Below are 18,943 nucleotides of genomic sequence, written 5' to 3'. Positions count from 1 at the left end.
TGGAGGCTGCCACCTGCAGAAATGGATTCGCCTCCCCCCTCTTCCATGAACAGGAGATTCCATGAGTTCAAAACCACTCATGGGCCATCTAGAACCATCCCATTTGTGTGGATTTCCTCATCCGGGCAGAAGCTCGGTACCCATAATCATGTAGTCCAAGATAATTTAGCCCTGTTCCGGCAAACTACTCACACCTTCTGTTGAAGTGTAAGCTGTGGAATGGGGCTTTGCCAGCTAGTTCTGCCCCTAATATCACAAAATCTGGCTGGCCCCGACTCTGCTATCTGTGCACAGTTGGGGCCAGGCAGAGTATGTGTGATCAGGGGTAGGCCTCGCTGGTTTAGCCCCATTAATGAAGTGAGTAGTTCATCAGAATGAGGCTTCCAGTTACAGTACTGGAAATGTCTGACATCTTCCCCATGAAATTTAAAGAAACAACAGCATTAATTCTGCTTCGTAAGAGTGGCAGAGGTGGATTTAGGGGAGCACAACCAGTTCAAAGGGGTGCTGAATTTTGGTGTTGCACAGGGTGCCACTGAAATTTGAAACCCCAAGATGCACCACTGATTTTGGCCTTCATTCCCACATGGGGAAAAGCAAAATGGGGACACATTGTTGAGCTGTGGGAATTGCAAAGCAGCCTCACATTAGACGAAGGGAATTTGCTGTCCAAATCCAGGGCAATTTTCATGTACACATGTTGTCAACAATTATCAGATTAAGGAAAAGGGAAAGAGGGATTATCTGTTTTAGCAGGAAAGTCTCAGTGCTTGCAAACTGCAAGAGGCATTTATCAATATATAAAGTGGGCATAATAGATTGACATACCAAAGTGATCTGAAATTTAATCCTTGGGTTGATCTAGCCAAAAGGAACAGAATCAGCCATATATTTTGCCCACAGAAACATTTCACTTAAATGCTGTTTCTCGATGGCGAAATAAACAACCACCACATTTAAAGGTTTTAAATCAAAATGATTTTTTTAATCATTTTAATAAATATATATCAAGAAAAAAACTCACTTTACTACAACACCACTTAGTATACAAGTACCTAAATATCTAAGCCTAAAACATCAGATGTTTGACATATACTGGAAAAGAACAGATTTTTCTATTCTCAACTGAATATAAACACAAGAAAAATCAGCAATTAAAAAAATGGTCCATGTGGACAAATGACTAAATGATCCTACTCATACACTGTATGAATGAGACCTATATTTAATATTGATAGCAATTTTTAAAAATGCTTTTGTCTTGGAGAAATAAGGTAGGATAATTTAAAAAAATATTAGAATTGATCATCCTTGCAAATTTCTTACTTTTGGCATAGATAAAGGTTATATTTAATTCTCTGCAGAATTTTGTCTTTGTATTTCCAAGAAATACACCCAAGAAAGCTAGAAATATCTTCAACACAATCATACCTTATGCAAATGACAAGCTGTTAACGATGACAACAGAATGTGTTGGTCTACTGTGCAATCTCACCTAGGTGTTTTAAAAAGAATGCAGGAGGGTGGGTGGAGCAGAACAAAGGAAAACACTGAAATCTGTAATGAAGTTGTCCCTGGTCAAGGACTTGGTTCTTCATGGCTGGCTCCTAAGATGTTGAGCTTCTTGCTTTGCATCCCTTCCCAGCTATTGGAGTGTCCCTCACCTGCCCCATCTGCTTGCTTGTGTAGTTCTATGACTAGTCCCATGTTCTCAGATTTGGAATCCCTGTTAAAATCCACCCATATTATCCTCCTTCCCCTGCTCAGCTCTGGCTTGCAGCAGATGTGGAAGCATAACAGCTTGGCTAACCTGGTGGCCCATGGGTGTCACAAACAGACAAGGGCACTGCAAGGTCACCCACTGCACTGCCCACTCACATTCCTGAATCCTACATATTTCAAATTGGTTTAAAATCCCTATCACATTTTCAGCTTTGTCCCTACAGTGAGCTCCCAGTTCCATTGTTAAAATAAAACAAGGGGAAATTCTCACTGGTTGCTAGTTGCAGGTACCTAGCCCACCACCATACAGATAATCCCTGGGATCTATTTTGAGTAGCTACAATGGACCTTCCATATCTGCAATGAGGTCGGATGGTTCTCAGGTCAAACCTGAGCATAGGAAGTGCCTTATACCGTGCCAGACACTGTATCCACCTTGCCAAATATTGTATGCTCTGGCTGGCAGCAGCCCTCTGGCAGAAGTCCTTCCCATCACATCCTGGCTGAGAACTGCATCAAAAGTGTGCCCATAGGGGAACAGGAGCTGCTGAATAATTAGTTAGCCTCACTTGGCCCTTTGTCTGCAACCTGTAGACTGTAGGGTGAGGAATAAGAGATTTGAGAGATACTATGGAAGTCACTTTCCAATGACCTATTTATTGTGACTTCATCCCAATTTGTTTACGGGTAGGTTAGACATTTTCCAGCACATTTCCCCATCACTTTCCATATCACAAAAAGTCTGAATTTGCAGGTGGGTGATTTGCAGGTTAAATCAACAGCACAACCTGAATTTGCTGGTACATGATTGAATCCCACTTGAAAATAGCACAATCTGGAAGTGCACATAGTTATTTGAGTAATCATTGTGGCTATTGCACTGGGAATAAAAAACAGAGGTTTAAGGGAACAGCAAACAGGCCTTGAAGATCAAACACCCCCCTCTTTCTTTTGTGTGGGGTGTGTGGCGGGAGGTTACAATTGAATACACCCTGCTGATAATTTGGAATTCTGTGGTGACTGAAACATAGATTAAGTCTCAGTTAAAGGAAGCTCTTCATTTGCCCCTAAACAAAAACAAGGGCAAGATTCAGTCAAAGTTAAGCATTGTGCTAAAATTAAGATTGCTCTTAATTCAGGTCTTGCTCTCCTGTGGGGAGGATAAATGTAAAGAGTTGAGTGTCCCCCCCCCCCCCATCTGGTTGGTTGGTTCTTTCAGCAATCAAAATATCTTGGCGATTTCAGTGGGGCAAAATTCATGGTGTGCCTAACCCTCCCCCTGTTACGTGTGGGATTCAAACGGGCTGAACTTCAGCCAGATCCTGCTCAAAATGTGTGTTTTAAATTGAAGACACCTGAAAATGAACAAAATGTGCTTCTTACAATTGAAGATTATCCCCCCTGTTTCTCCAAGATAATCTTTAAAAAATAAAAATAAAACCCTTACATTCATTTCAGATAAAATCTTATATCACCACATCATTTAGTAACATTGTGCTTTTCTTCCCCAAAATAAAAAAAACAACCCTAAAGTTATATGAAACCCCAGTACATGCTCTTTACAATTTTAAAGAGAGAAAATGATGTGAAACAGAATAAAGCATAAAGCATGCCACTGGTTCATGAACTTCATTATACCAGGGGGGAAAAGGGAAAAATCACAGCAACAGACAGTTGCCATAGAAATGTTCAAGCAGCTAATGCTTGTTTACAAGAGACACCTCTCTATTGTTTCTTCTTCTTCTTCTTCAATCCTTCCTAACTATGGCAAATCAAAAAGCAATTGAGCAAAAACGAAGAATAGATGCATTTGAATAGGAAATCAAACACAGTATTTCAAAGGATACAGGTTTCTAATAATATTCGATCCACCCTGTTATTATTATTTTATTTCCTGTTTAGTTTACATCCCTGCTGAAGCTGTTTTTGTTTTCATTTGTTTGTTTTTTTTAAAAAAACAACAACAACAACTTAATTTTCACCCTGGAAAAATTAAGATTAAAAAGTAAGGCACCAAAGAAATTCTGCCCTTTATAGCAACAAACCACCATAAGGCTCACTCATTTCTTGCAGCTTAGCTGAAAACTGCATGTGCTGGAACTGTTTGCTTCTGATTAAGATTCCATAAAAGGTCTTATTGCAACCAGTTGGGTCACTTGAACCAGACACATAAATACATCTGAATGGTATCAATACTAGATAACAATATGGGTGTTTTCCTCTTCAACTCTCCCTAGTCTTTCTCACGGCCATTATTCTTGGGCAAGAAGTAGACCTCCCCCTTTGCTGGTAATAATTTGTTTATCAGATATATAACTAATTGATACGCACAAAGGAGATTCCTCTTAATACATGTCAGACTCCCCAGGGGACTAGGTGAAAAGGGTTGTGTGTTTTCTCCATCTGGTTTATTGGTTTTCCTCAGCGACAAAAGCTAAAATACACATTGCAATTCAACTGAGCTCTTTATGAAGATTCCATATATGTATCAACAGCTCTGCGATGCAGACCATACATACATACACTCCAACGCACTCTGCTGCCAAGTCCTTTAAACTATCCATGAAGCTTGTGATATGATTGTATTGGCTGTATAAAACTATCAGAAAAATTCATCCGGAATGAAATATTGTTCGATAAATTCAACATGCTTGTGCGTGCTTTAGAACTGCAGTTATTAGGAAGGTGGTTCATATTTTACTTCCTTTACTGCAACATATTTTGCCACCTGGTAAGCATTCCCTTTTTCGTAAGGATTTCTTCCAAGATTCGTTCATGTTGCTCTTGTCAGCACGCCCCGTCTCAAAATAATCATAACATTTGCTTTTACATGCAATGCCATGGTCGCTTTTCATAGGCTCCCAATCTGAGGCACGGTCTCGTTCTATATCGTGGCTTCCTTTCTCATTGGTTAATACGGTCTTGTCCTGGTTCCCATGCAGCCCAGCATTAGTAATGAAAATTTCATTGATGTGTATCTGATCATCGCTCCGGTAAACTGGGGTGCTGCCAACACCATATTCCGCCTGTTGGGAACAACTTGGCATAGATATCAAAGAGGAGGAGGAGGAGGAAGAGGAGGAGGAGGAAGAAGAGGAGGAGGAGGAGGAGGAAGAAGAGGAATTTCCCATTGCAGAATTAGCAGACAATGGCAAACTTAAATAGTGGCTGCTGCATTCTTGGTAAAAACAGCAGGTGTGGATCTTTTCGCAGTCCTCCCTTGCCATCCGAAGGCGTTTTCTATAAGGACAGTCATGAGAAACAAACCACTCCTGGGCAGATGCCCCCCCAAAGGAGCAAGCAGGGAAGCACCAGTTGTTTTGCATGATAATTTCCCCATGAATTCTCTTCATTAAATTGTTTATGAGGACGGATCTCCTTAAGTAGACTTCGGGGTCATCAATGTACTTCAGTTTTTCCAAAGACATGTAAAGGATATGCGCCCGCTCCTCAAAGACAGATATCGTCTACAGATGAAAGAGAGAGGAGATAACAACAACAACTTATTAATATTCTGTTGGGAGCTGCCCAGAGTGGCTGGGGAAACCCAGCCAGATCAGCGGGGTATACATTATTATTATTAATAATTATTATTATTATTAAGATGGTTGTAATGCAGGTCAGCTGAAACATGTTGTTGAGATTCTACCTGTCTGACTATCATTTAACATTTGGGGCAGTCATATTTATTTTAATATAGGGGTGCCCAAACTTTTTTCAAAGAGGGTCAGATTTAATGAAGTGAACATGCGTGAGGGTCAACCATAGTTATCGACCTTTTTTTTAGGATTAAAGTTGTTGAGCTTTTTTTACAATTTTACCCCAAAGTTGTTGAGCTTTTCTGGGATTTCCCCCCAGCAAATAAGCTGCCACAGAGTCCGGATTACATCAGCAGGCCGGATTAGGCCCCCAAAATGGATTTAGAACATGCCTGTTTTAAGACCTCTCTGCCTCGCCCTCCAGCACATTCAAATCCCCCAAGCCAGTAGCTGATTAGTGGGCTTGTCATTACCAAAGTGCAGCCCAGGAAAGCTAGTTAGTCAATAACCAAGATCTGAAGGAATCAAAACCATATGGTCCCAGGAGAAGGGCTGTAGCCTAGTGCATGTTTTGCATGCAGAAGGTCCCAGGTTCAATCCCAGGCATCTCCAGGTAGCACTGGGGAAAGACTTCTGTCTGAAAACCTGGAGAGCTGCTACCAGGCAGTGTACTGAGCTAGATGAACCAACGGTCTGAATTATAATAAGGCAGCTTCCTATGTTCCTGTGCTGGGATATTGACATTTTTCAATGTTAGTTCAGCTGTGAGGAATCTTCTTGAGCCAAACTGTGTCCTTGTGGAGAATAGTATATATGCAAAAAGGGGAAAAACTGAAACAAACCAAAAATTATCTGTACTTTTGAGCAGTACCATACTTCCTCCAACAATCATTAGCTTCCATGGCAGGGAAAAAATATTTCTAATGAAGAAATGACTCAAATGAGATTTGCAGGAACGTGAATTAACCAGAGGGTTAATTTAACCAGAGATGTTTTTGTCTGGAAAAAAGCTTCTTTCCTTAATACACAGGCTAATTTCATATCCATAACAGACTCTCAAGAGACTCTCCTTCCTTGGAGTTTTTTAAGCAGAGGTTAAGCAGAGGCTGTCTGTTGTGTATGGTCTAGTTCAGATTCCTGCATTGCAGAGGGCTGAACTAACTGGTCCTTGGGGTCCCATCCTGCACTACAATTCTGATACTATGAACTCAGCAACCCTTAGGTATCTATATGTTCCTATCATAAGGCATAGGGCTGTCCTTCTGTTTGCCAAAGGGACTGCAATCCTGCAGGAATTCATGCTGGAAAAGTGGGAAGATTACTTTCACAATGTTCCCCTTTTTGCTGCAGTCCCTTCCCCAATGGTTTTCTAGATGGATCCAAGAAGCATTCCAGGGAAAGAATGGCGATGGACATGCCTGGAATCTCCATTGGTGCTTCACTGAGCAGCCTACTCAACCTCCTCAACCCACAAAAAACAAATTGTATTAAAAAAAGAAAGAAAAATTAATGTGGCAACTGGTGTCAGCTGTGACAGATGCTGTCACTGTGCCTGTTTCTTGCTGCAACCTTCTGCCCCATCATCTGCTGCTCTTGTCTCTGGTGGTCATTAGCCTCCTTGATTTACACCACAAAGTCTGGTCCTAATAGCGCCACTGTTTTCTTCCTGCCACTGTCCTACACTGTCACTTCCTGTTTTGTGAAGCGGCTTCTTGCTGTTTGCATATGAGCAGAAGCAGATACAGAAAACAGGAAGTGATGTCATCTATTTCTTTATGCAGCAGGCTAGAGTGGGGAAAGCTCCAGAGAATTTCTTCAAGTTCAGAAACCTTGGTGAAGGAAGTGTGGGCTACCAGCCCATAGATTTGCTCTTGGCACAATTGCCTCCTTTCTTCCTCTCTTGTTAGATTAAGATAAGCCAAAACATACGCAAATATTGTATGAGAAGAAAAAGATATTCCTCTCTGTGTCTTGTTTTTCTTGTTCCGATTTTCCCTTGTGGCCAAAGAATTTTGGCAGAGAGGAAAAATCTTTCCTATGGAGATAATAAGGATATTTTCCAAGGGTCCATTTTTCTCATAGCCTCTTCTCAAAACAATGCAGCATCCTTTCCCTTTGAGCAAAACCTTCTGTGCATCTTGACAACACTTCTGGTGCTTTAGAAACTAGTTCCAGGCTTTGCACTATCCCACTTTGAAACGGAATTCATTATTAATTTCTAACAAACGTCTATTTCTAGGGGAAATATGCAATGCAAAAAAAGCATGCTATAAGTGAAAAAAAGATGAAGCAATTAGTTACCCTGCTTCAGAAATATTGCTTCGGAAATAAACACAGTTTTATACAAGAAGTTCATTGTATGCACTCAGTGGTGGGTTTTTTGTTTTTTTTAAAGACCTCTCATAGTCCCTGGTTCAATTGCAGCCACTATTGCCATGACTAGAAACCAACAAATATCTGGCAGGCTACAAAGCTTTCTGTGAAAATATCTGCTGGTCTCTGTCCAGTTCCCAGTGGAAAACTATCTGCTTTACAAAACTCACCATCACATTTGGCAACCTTACTTAGCAAAAAGGTCATGATGCACATGAAGCATAGAATCCAACATTCCCCTGGGCTTAAAGCTTAATTTTCCAGATGTCTGGGCAATATGGCAAGCTTGCAATGCTCTTATACATTAATTTGCTCTCCGTAGTATATTTTCAGTAGGCTGAAAGGAAAGATCTAAGTTGCAAGGTCTGCAAAATTGCTACCTGATCTCATGAGGGGTGGGAGTGAACAATGAATTAGGTAAGAACTGTATATCTAAACAGTGGGTATTCTGCAAAACACTGCTTTCCTGATACTGACACCTACTATGATTCAGAAACTAGAAAATTTGATATCCACTGGGAGTGATCTTCAGGACTATTCCTTTCCAGTGGCACTTTTAGCTATACAGTATTCCATTACTTTTCATTCACTATGATGAGCTATTCTGTAAATCTGCTTTTGGGGAACAAAGTCACGTGTTTTTGTTTCAGTTTTTTAGCCCATTGTCTCTCAAACATTACATATTTCAGCTAATGCCACCAGGAACAGCAAACAGGGAAATGTGGTGGTGTTTTGTTTTTCTTGCTCTGGAGCATTGTTTTATGAGTATGCTGAAGCAAAGCTACATATTACATTAAAACTTCCCTTTGCAGACGTTTTGCCACAAATGGAATTTGTGGGATATAGTAACAAGGACCGCAACAACAGCAGCATTTGCTACGTGTCCCAATGAAAAATAGCATGTGAATGGAAAACAAAGTTGCTTTTTAATGTTATTGTGGCTTTCTGAATGGCTGAGCCTTCAGCAGAGTAAAATGCAAAGCAATTGCCTGTCACCATAAATAAACACCTAACCCTTGAACAATAGCAGAAGGGGCACAACCAGATGCTATGGAAGGAGAATTATTATCATTATCAATATCAATTCAATTTGTATACCACCCTTTGTCCATAGATCTCAGGGCAGTTCGCAGCATAAAAAAGACAAAATATATACTAAAAGTCATAGAAATTGGCTCTACTCTGATCAGTTATGGGTGAATTCTGCTCCCTCCTCAGCAGGGTCTGCAAACCCTATTCCTACTCTTCAAGAGGATTCACTGACCCTCGAGAAAAGCTTTCAAGGGGCTCAGAGCAGGACACTGGGGAGAAAGTGATGGGCAAACCCCCTTTTGTAAACTTACTTCCGTCTGTGGTTCTCAAAATCCAAGTCATAGTATACTGTGATTTTCTCAGGGGTCCAAAAAGATTTGTATACATTACAGGGACAGAATAGAAATTCCACTTCAACATGCAGGATGATGAAAAGCCATCACATGTAGGTGACAATACCAAAAACAAAGCAAAAAATAAAATAAAAATCACGCTTACAGTTGACTAATTAATGGCTCAAAGTGGCTAACCAAATCGAAAACCAAAACACATCCTGCAACAATAAGATGAACATTTTTATTATTTTTAATGGTATGGGGTTTTTTTGTTTTTTGTGTTTTTTTTGCAAACCCCACATTAACAACACAATCCTATATGTGTTTGTGCAAAAGCAAGCCTTGGTATCTCAGCGAGGCATATTCCTTAGTCAATGTGTTTAGGACTGCAGCCCAAAATGGCACAATAGGCTTTAGCAGGACATCCATGCAGTACACTTTCTGAGACTGATCTAAGCCAGTTCTGCAGAGGGACATGAGGGACGAGCAACTTTGTACCACAATTAGAAGAGGGTAGCCTTGGAACTACTGCCCAAAACCTATCTGCTTGCTGCAGGGCTTATGCCAGGGAAAGTGTTCTCAGGGGTATGTGTGCCTCAGGCAATGAAGGCAAATGGCAGCACTTTTAATTCAGTCCAGCAGTAAGCTGGCAATTGGTGTGAAAAGGCTCCTTGGCACATCTATCATACTATTGTTGCGTGGACCGTGGAGTGTGAGAGCAAGCACCAGCATTGTATCAATGCATATGGGAAATAATACTTAAATGCAATTGCTTCCTGTCCACCAATGCACAGCCATTCTAAGATGTAAACTGGCCCTCATGATTCTTACAACAACCCCTTAAGGTGGGCTCTAGTTAGGTGCAAGGAGCTGCAGCTGAAGGTTAAGGCTGTCCAATGTGTTTTTGGCTGACTTGAGATTTAGCTTGGACATCTGGCTCATGATTCAGGATCTTCCCATGCTTCCATCCCATTCCTTCCCTCACCATCAGTAAAATCTGGACCAGGCGTTTCCCAGATTTATCTAAATGGGATCAGTCAGTCCTTACCCAGGATATTTTGCCCAAGTTTCATCCTACAATTTAGGCCAAGTGAAACAGCCTACATCAGGCAGTAGATTTGGGAGCACCATTAAATAACAGCAAATTCTCAATTGTTTTGTTGGCTATTTTATATATATATATATATATATATATATATATATATATAAAATGCCACTGAACAAGGTGACATTTGTATGCTTTGCCCCAGCCCAGCCTCCAAAATGTCTTTGGCTACCACCATCTTTATCTGCCAGGTAATGGGGATTCAATATTGTGGGGGAGGAAGATCATGCAATGTAGCAGAATTGGGAGTGGTAGCAGAGGTGGATTGCAAAGGTGGAAAGCCAGGGACACAGCTGTTTGCTCTGTTTTACTCCTGGTGTTTCCCTTGGACACCATGGGCATTTGCCATCCAGCAGATTGGGAGCAGCAAAAAGAATGCCAGGAGTGTCCCACTGAGGGCCAACCCAGGTTTCATCTGCCTCATCCAGCATGAACCTGAGAGCATGGAAGTTTAGAGCACATGGCTGGAAGGCTATTCAGATGCATTGTTCAGAGACATGGGATCATCCCACAGAGAAGTAGCTCCCATCTGTGTACACTAAGTATGGTGACATGAAGGAGGAACCTTATTATAGAATTAATTTGTATGGATTTAATAGGTTTGCTGTACTATTGTTTAGAGATGTATGTGACTTTAATTTGTGTTATATTTTTACATGTGCTATGTTTTAATATATTGATTATTCTGATATGTTGTCTTAACAGAGGTGCTTGCTATGGACCACTTTGGGTTCTTCCCAGGAATGGGAAAATGAAATATAGGCAATAAATGAAACGAAATGCATTACAACAACCAGTTTAGGTACTCACTGAGGAGCAAAAAGGAAATGTGCTCCAAGACTTATTGGGTATACAGTCGTACCTCGGAAGTCGAACAGAATCAATTCCAGAAGTCCGTTCTACTTCCAAAACATTCGGAAACCAAGGTGTGCCTTCCAATTGGCTGCAGAAAGCTCCTGCAGCCAATCAGAAGCTGCATCAGATGTTCAGGTTCTAAAGAACGTTCGTAAACTGGAACACTCTCTTCTGGGTTTGCAGCATTTGGGAGCCAAAACATTCAACTCGCAAGGCATTCGTCAACCAAGATACAGTGGTACCTCGGAATGTGAACGGGATCCATTCTGGAGCCCTGTTCACATCCCGAACGGAACGCAAGACGCGACGGCGTTTCGCCGCTTCCGCGCATGCGCGTGACGTCATTTTGAGCGTCTGCACATGCGCGAGCGGCAAAATCCGGAAGTAAAGAGCTCCGTTACTTCCGGGTTGCCGCGGAGTGCAACTCGATTGCACTCAACCCAAAGCACATTCAACTCAAGGTATAACTGTACGGCTGTATAAGTGTTCAGGGTGTCTATATCTGATTGTCGTAAAGAAAGCAAAAGTGATAGCTATTCTATTCATCATACTAGTTGAGTGCAAGTGGGGGGGGGGGAAGCAGATACAGATTAAAAAAACAAAACAACGAAACAGGAACTGAAATATGGACATAACCCAGGTGGAGTATTTTCAGATACAAGCAGTGGAACACAGTAGAGTCTGAAGGCCCACAAGGGGTGCCACTCTGCTAAAGCTAAGTCATGTCTGGGTTGATTGCTAGCTGGGATCCACATGTATGTTGCATTCGGCTTCAAGTCAGATGGCTTCCTAAAGATTGCTCTCTGAAACTTACTTTAGGTGTACAGCTGCTGAGTGGGGGGTGAAAGTCCTCTTCTTCCACATATTTCCTTTTAAAGTACGTGATCTTGGATGTTGTTACAGGATTTGAAATTCCTCTGTGGTGAGATCCTGTGAGAAAATAAATAGCATGTAGCAATCTGTCTGAGGTCCCCCCCACTCCAAAAAACAAAAAATAGAAGAAAAGCCTTATCCGTTTCTTCCCCAGTGCACCAGAACTCTACTACATATTTCTTTATATGCTTATATAGCATTAACAAAACAGAAATTCAGTTTAATAATAGTTTTTGTGAGAAAATGCTGTAGGCAATGAAGGGTTGTGCTGCAAGACCGTTTAGGAAACAAGTCTGTTTATTTAAGCACAGTTGTCACATGAGCTTAAGCACCCTCTGCATATCTGACTTCAAGGAAACATTCATTCAAGCCATTTGAAAAACTGCAACGTTCACGACTACACTCTGTAGTAGTTCGAGGAATTAGACAGGGCTGATTAAGTTTAATGCATTGGTAGCATAAGTATTAGTTGCTAAAGATTTATAAGTTTGGCTTAACTTTCTTGGAAAAGGATGAGACAACTCTCCAAATTATTGGGAAGGGGAATTATTAATGGATGTAGTTAAGTGGGCTGCTACCTGTGAAAATTAATGCTACGTTAATCAAGAATTTGATTTTAATAGCTAAAGTGCCAGAGCTTTTTTTAGTCACCCCCACCCCCCAAAAAATTCAGTTCTTAACAACAGTACACTTACATCACCCTCCTCTGGCAAGAAAAAAATGCTGGGCTCATGGGAAGACAAATCCAATTTGTAATTTATTTATCAAATAAGCATAATTTGCTGTAATAACCAACTTGGGATGATGCCTTTTAAGCCCAATAGAAAGGAAGTTATTTGGAACAGGTAGCCAAAAATGTAATTACTTTGAGCTCTTTTGAGACCAATGGATACTGTAATCTAGCCTGGGTCACAATACTCCAATCAAACCATATGCTACCATTGAGAGTGAAATTTTAATTACTGCCTAGCACTTAATATGGCCACCTGTTTGGGGTTTATTGCATTTTCCTCCTAGTGTTAATTTCAACCTCCAATAAATGATGTGCAAGACAAACCGGGTGGCATCTAGTTTCCTTTGCAGCAGAACACCCCCAAGTCTACATGTGGCATGTTAGTTAGTGACTTAGTTAGTTAGTTAGTTAGTTAGTTAGTTAGTTAGTTAATTAAAAAAGACTGTACTGACAGTTAGCCAACAAGCTCATGCAATGGCTGCAGGCAAAATATAAAAACATTTAAGCAATCACCAGTATTGAAAACTAGCTAGTCTACGGTTACTGTTATCAATTTAGAATTTTAATCTTAACCTCCCCCCCCCCCCCGCCGGCTTTTTCTCAAATATATTTAGAACCAGGCCTTTTTAGATAGCCAAAGAATGGCATTTCAAAGCAAAGCAGACTAAGGCTGCATACGCACCATATATTAAAAGTTAACACACCCACACCAAGAATCCTGGAAACTATAGTATGTTAAGGGTGCTGGGAATTGTAGCTCTGTGAGGGGTAAATTACAGTTCCCAGGATCCTTTTGAGGGTGTGTGTGCTTTAACTGTCTGGTGCATATGCAGGCTCAGTGTCTCTAAACACGCTGAAGAAAACACAATTTGCCCTTCCACATCTATAGTTACTTGTAAGTAAGGCCTAGCAGAGTGTTTCTCAAACTTGAGTCTCTAGCTCTTGTTGGACTACAGCTCCCATCATCTCTGACCTGCTAGCTAGGGATGATGATGAGTCGTAGTCCAACAACAGTTGAAGACTCAAGTTTGAGAAACACTAGCCTAGCGTATCCAAGTTTAGATGATGATCTAAACCATGGCTAAGTGATCAGGAACGATCTCTTTTGGTAATTTTGGGCTCACGCACCCCCCTCTCCTTGCAACCTTCTTTGTATTCAAGAGGTGGTGCCTTAAAAGCTTCCAATTTTATTTCATAACTATCCACAGCTCCACATTTACATCAACATCTGGGGAGTTTTAATTTTAAGCAGAATTATTCAACAAAACTGGATCTGTCCGACCCTGATTTGTTTTAAGTAACTTTGGCTAGAATAAACCACAATTCCACAAGCAGTTCCATACTTCTCTTGTTGTGTGCATAAGAATAGAACGAGAGGGGATTATCTAGACCAACTTGTCATCTAGACCAACTTCTGACAACTGGATGGGGCTGGGGGGGTTGTAGTCCAAAACATCTGGAGGGCACCAGGTTAGCAAAGGCTGGTCTAGACCATGGGACCATGATGTATTCAAATCTTCCTATAAATCATAGTGTTGTCCCTGAAATCCACAAAGTTTTGTCCTGAACTCAGATTGCAGATAGGATGTTGTGGAAACCTAGGGCCTACATGTTACATTAATTGTGCAGCTTGCAGGCATATGGGAGGTGGCAATTTAATCCTAGGTATGTAGGAGCAGGGACTGGATTTTCATGTGCATCAATGGAAACTTTTTTCTATGTCTTTTTGCAGTGAAGGGATTTTCCCTCCTCCAGGAGTGCACTTGGGGAGAAAAAGGTTAGACCTCCCCTGCCCTGTGCACTGTAGCCTCAGTGGAAATCTCTCACAAGCCATGCCTAGGTCTGCATTTTAAAATAATATATATTGACAGCCACCCAATTGACATAATGTGTAAGGCCTTCAGCGATGTGGAAAGGAAACTCTGTGTGCACTAAGAGACTGCAAATACAGAAGACTGGTTCTCAGATGCATGATGAGGTAGTAAAATCATCTCTAGACCGGACTTCCGGGTTAGCGCCTCCAGCAATGGCGGAATTCCTCTGATCGGGAGGAACTTGCTCCGTGGAATTCAGGGTCTGGCCGCCACGGCAAAGGCGGAGACCCACTAAAAATCACAGGCGGGAGAAGCCTGTGAACGTGGGATTTGGCTGGCACCTTTTGCGCCTCCTCTACTCGCGGGGAGACCCGGTTTCGGGGATCCGGAGCGATGTGGGGTGAGTGGCGCAGTGCTTCGAATTGACTGCTTCTTTCATGGAGTGAAGCCGCATTGCTGTTGCCAGAGAGCGCTGACTTTTTCCTGTGGACAATTTGATTCTAAAAAACTACCCGTGAGTAGAACGGAAAATTGGATTTTTAAACATCTTAATTTGGCACCGAAATGGGGAGGTTTCAAACAATAGATTGAAGCAAAGAATTTGTAAGCTAAAGTCTTGGAAAGTCCTATGTAAAGGATTAAACTTCCATCGGCTAAAATCATTAAACCCCCCTTGGAGGCAGGAGAAGAGGGGGAAAATTTTGGATCGCGTAAGCCTGCAGGAGAGAGTGAAGAAAGTTGGATCACCACCGCTCTGAACCTGGAAATGGACTGCTAAGGGAGCCTTTGAAATTGTTACAAGAGTTGGGCTGGTGGAATCTCCAGCTGCAAGAGAAAACCGTGAGATTGACCTTGGATTGCTTGAGAATGTCGACAGAAGAAGCCTTAGTGATTGCACTATGCAAGATAAGTGAGTCATTGGAACAGCTCCACAAGAAGACGGATGTGATGAATATTAAAATTGATATTTTGGGACAAAAAGTGACTAATTTGGGACAAAAAGTGAACATCTACACAGAAACTATTCAGGAACCAATACAGGAATCTACTTTGACATGCCAAATGGTGGAGAAAGCGAGGGAGAAAGTTGTGGTTGTTGAACCTAAAGTAATACAAGTGGAGAGGGAGAGAGCCCCAGCTTTACAGAGGCAATTTGATGATTACAAGTTGTTGCCCTCTATGATTGAATTCAGAGAAAGTCAGATTGGAACCCAGCTTGGACTGGAGAAGGAAAGTTTGATAGAGCACCTCATGCAGGGATTTACTGACCTTTGGGATCTGGACCTGGGTCAGGAGGAAATTGGAGTTGTGGGGACCTGCAGATTTGGAGGGACTTTGAAACACGTCCTGAAATATCTTTTGGATTTTAGTTTTAACCACGGAGATGTGGATGACATGTCGAGAAGGAATAAAAACATTGTTAGGTTGGAGCTCCCCCGAGACCTACTCTTCAGCATCAAAGAAAGGAAATTAAGAACAAGATCAGCAGAAGACAAAGTAAAGTGTATGTATAAATACGAAGAAGATTTGCAGAAGGGACCTGGAAAAGAGTTAAGAGCCTCGGATAGAAGATCACCAGGTTGATGGACTATATGGAATTGATGGAAATGACTGGCAGAATCCGAGACCAGGGAGAAGAGACGGTGGAAGAAGATTGGAAAAAGTTTAAAGTTTCTTTATAGAAATAGGGTAAAATGAATGAGTGTTAGAAAAATGTTGGAATGAAATTATATGGCCTTAGTAGAAGTGTTATAAGGAGTTAAGCATAAATAAGTATTACAGTATTAATGGAAATAAGGTTAAAATAAGTTAAGATATTTATATGACAGAAAATAGTGAAAGATGGAAAGGATTTGCTGAAACAATTAATAGAAGTGGAATACAAAAAGGGAGGTGAGAGGAAGTATGATGTATGTTTTTAAATTGTTTTTGTTCTGTTTTGTTTAGTTTAATGCGTTAATGTTGTGTGGTGTATTGTTTATATATTGCATTGTACTGTTTTTTCTTTCTTTTGTTTTTTTCTTCTTTTTTCTCCTTTTCTTTTTCTTCTTGTTTGTAAGGTTTAAAAGTAATAAATATTATTTTTTTAAAAAATCATCTCTAGACCATATCACTTCAGGCTGCAGGTAGGAGCTCTTGTGATTAAATTCATGTCCATTCGCCACTCCCTGGGGCCAAAACATAAAGTCCACCCAAAAACCGGCATGTCAGGGAGAGCAATGACCTACAGTTGATCTGAATGGCATCCCAGATTATCTACCTGGAGTCTCTCTCTCTCTCTCTCTCTCTCTCTCTCTCTCTCTCTCTCTCTCTCACTCTGTGTGTGTGTGTGTGTGTTACCTTGTATAGAGGAACATCAATCATGTTAATTCCTACCCCTAGCCTGAAGTAGCATCATCTAGACACAGATTTGTCGCTTCATCTTCTTTCTGTGAGGACTATGCCCCAAAGACACTCTTTTGTCTTTATTATTCCCTCTTATGCTCTGGGACTCCTCTGTACCACCAAAAACAAGCTCTGGGATTTGGTGAGTCTCTTTGATTTTTTTCTTTTCTTTTCAAAGCCAGCCACTGCAAAGCATCTATTTCCTCTGGTTTGAGTCAGGGCACCTTCAGTCTTTGTCCCACACTTATCTCCCGCACCGGAGGGGCTCAGAGCGAGATCTTAACACCTGCAAAAGTGCATTGGAGCAGGTGGTGCAAAACTAGCCTCCCCAGATAACTAAAATGCTAATCCTTTAAGGCAGTTCTAAGTGGCCGCAAAAGATTCCTGCACAAATGCCTTTGCCCTGACACTTCTCCTTACAGAGCAGAGCGGCAGGAGCAGCCCTGATAACCGAACAAAGCCTTCAAGTGCAGAGATAGAGTCCTTCTTGTGTACCAGAGGAGGACAACAACAATAGGAGGTTCTTATCTTCAGACCTGGCCACCAGCTTTCCAGGAACATCTTGTTTGCCCCTCTTGGAAAGAGGATACTAGACAAGGTGGGCATTTAGACCCTTATTCAGCACAGGATTCACTGGGTGACCTTGAGCCCTCAGTCCCTCCCTGACCTACCTGGAGGAGTTGTTATGAGGATAACAGGGCGCGCGCTCAGGGGGGAGGCCATATATTGCCCACATCTCTTTCGTGTAAGCATCCGAGGATGACTACTGACTTGGATGCTTACTGACTTACACACACACACACCACTGTTGCGATTTTGGAGAAAGAAGCCGGAGATGGTGGTTTGATGCTGATGCAACCGACTGCAAGCCCCGAGCCACCTCCTTACCTGGCGCCGGGGGCTGCCCAGCCGCTGCCCTGCTGTCGTTGCTCGGCGGCGGCGGCGGCGGCGGCGGCTGCGCTTGGCCCGGGTTGCTGCTGCTGCTGCTGCTGCTGCTGGCGGCGGCGGCTGCATCCGAGGCGGGGCTGCTCTTGCTGCAACAGCGCGACTCCCACAGCGGCTGGAACTCGGCGGCTCCTTCGGAGGAGACAATGGGCTCGCAGAAGCTGCTCAGGGGCAGCACCAGAGTCATCGCGGCGCCTCCGATCTGCAAGTGGAGACAAAGGTAGAGCGCGACCCGTCAGGTCAGGCAGGCAAGCAGCCGCCCGCCCCTTGCCCTGCCCTGCCCTGCCCTGCCCTGCCTTGCCCGAGCGGCAGCAGCGGCAGATGCCAGGCAGACTGCGGGGCGCAGGCACGCAATGGCCGAGGGATCCTCTCTCTCTCTCTCTCTCTCTCTCTCTCTCTCTCTCTCTCTCTCTCTCCACCCCAGCCTCTTGCTTTGCCTTTTCTCACCCGGGTTTTGCCCTCTCGCGCTCACGCGCTCCAGGTTTCACGCGCTCGGGAGCATTCCCCCTTCGCCTTCCTTGTCTTCGCTTGGCACGGATTCTGGCTCACACTCCCAGCTGCCCTGGGACCACACACGCTCCTGCTGAAGGAGCGCGCGGGGGGGGGGGGGGGCACCAGACCCAAGAGCTGACCCTCTCCAAACGCGCCCCTCTCCAAACGCACTTGCTTGGAAGTAAGTGCTGCGGATTCCGGGGGCCCTTACTTCCAGGTAAGTGAGCTCGGAGCACCGCCGCAGCCCCTTCCACTCGGAAAGGCAAGTCTTCTCCCCACCCCACCCCCTCTTGCTTGCTTGCTTGCTTGCTGACTGCCTGCCCCCAAATCCCTTCGCCGCTGCTCTCTGCGCTCCGGCTCAGCGGCGATCCCCTCTTCCTTTCCCGAAAGAAGAAAGTGCCAACAAACCGATCCGAGGGATGCTCGCAGATTGCCAGACGATCACTTTATTCTCTCCGCATACTCTGCCGGTCTCACTCGCGCAAACACAGCGACCTCGCCAACGACATTGCCTGCATGTGTTTCTTATGTGTGGCAGGCAGGCAGGCAGGCAGGCAGGCTGGCTTTTCTTTCTTTTTTCCCCTTCCTTTATTTTTCCCCCCTTTCTTTCCCCACTCCTCCTCCTCCTCCTCCCTTCTTTTTTCCTTCCCCAAGCGAAACAGAGCGAGACTCTTAGGTAGTTGTTTCCACCAGCCCCGATTGGGCTGAACTGGATCTGCCTCCAGTCAAAACACGGAGAT

At 43.0% G+C, this 18,943-nt stretch overlaps 1 protein-coding gene and 1 long non-coding RNA gene across 2 annotated transcripts in view; one reads left to right on the top strand and one right to left on the bottom strand.

Moving 5' to 3' along the window:
• Positions 1-18,943, top strand: part of LOC307212094 — a 317,636-nt gene that overhangs the window by 251,534 nt on the left and 47,159 nt on the right. The gene's annotated exons all lie outside the window — the stretch shown is intronic.
• The window catches only part of SERTAD4 (SERTA domain containing 4), a 31,395-nt gene continuing 13,407 nt past the window's right edge, over positions 956-18,943 (bottom strand). Inside the window, exons 2-4 of the mRNA XM_079968928.1 lie at positions 17,655-17,913; positions 11,776-11,891; positions 956-5,189 (exon numbers count right to left, since the gene is read on the bottom strand). Of these exons, the coding sequence (XP_079825054.1) occupies positions 4,413-5,189; positions 11,776-11,891; positions 17,655-17,898 (1,137 nt within the window). The 5' untranslated portion in view covers positions 17,899-17,913 and the 3' untranslated portion in view covers positions 956-4,412. The remainder of the gene's footprint in view (positions 5,190-11,775; positions 11,892-17,654; positions 17,914-18,943) is intronic.

The sequence above is a fragment of the Podarcis cretensis genome (genome assembly GCF_951804945.1).
Source record: "Podarcis cretensis genome assembly, chromosome: 3".
Taxonomy (NCBI): domain Eukaryota; kingdom Metazoa; phylum Chordata; class Lepidosauria; order Squamata; family Lacertidae; genus Podarcis; species Podarcis cretensis.
The sequence above is the reverse complement of the archived record's forward strand: the minus strand, read 5'-3'. Positions and strand labels throughout refer to the sequence as shown.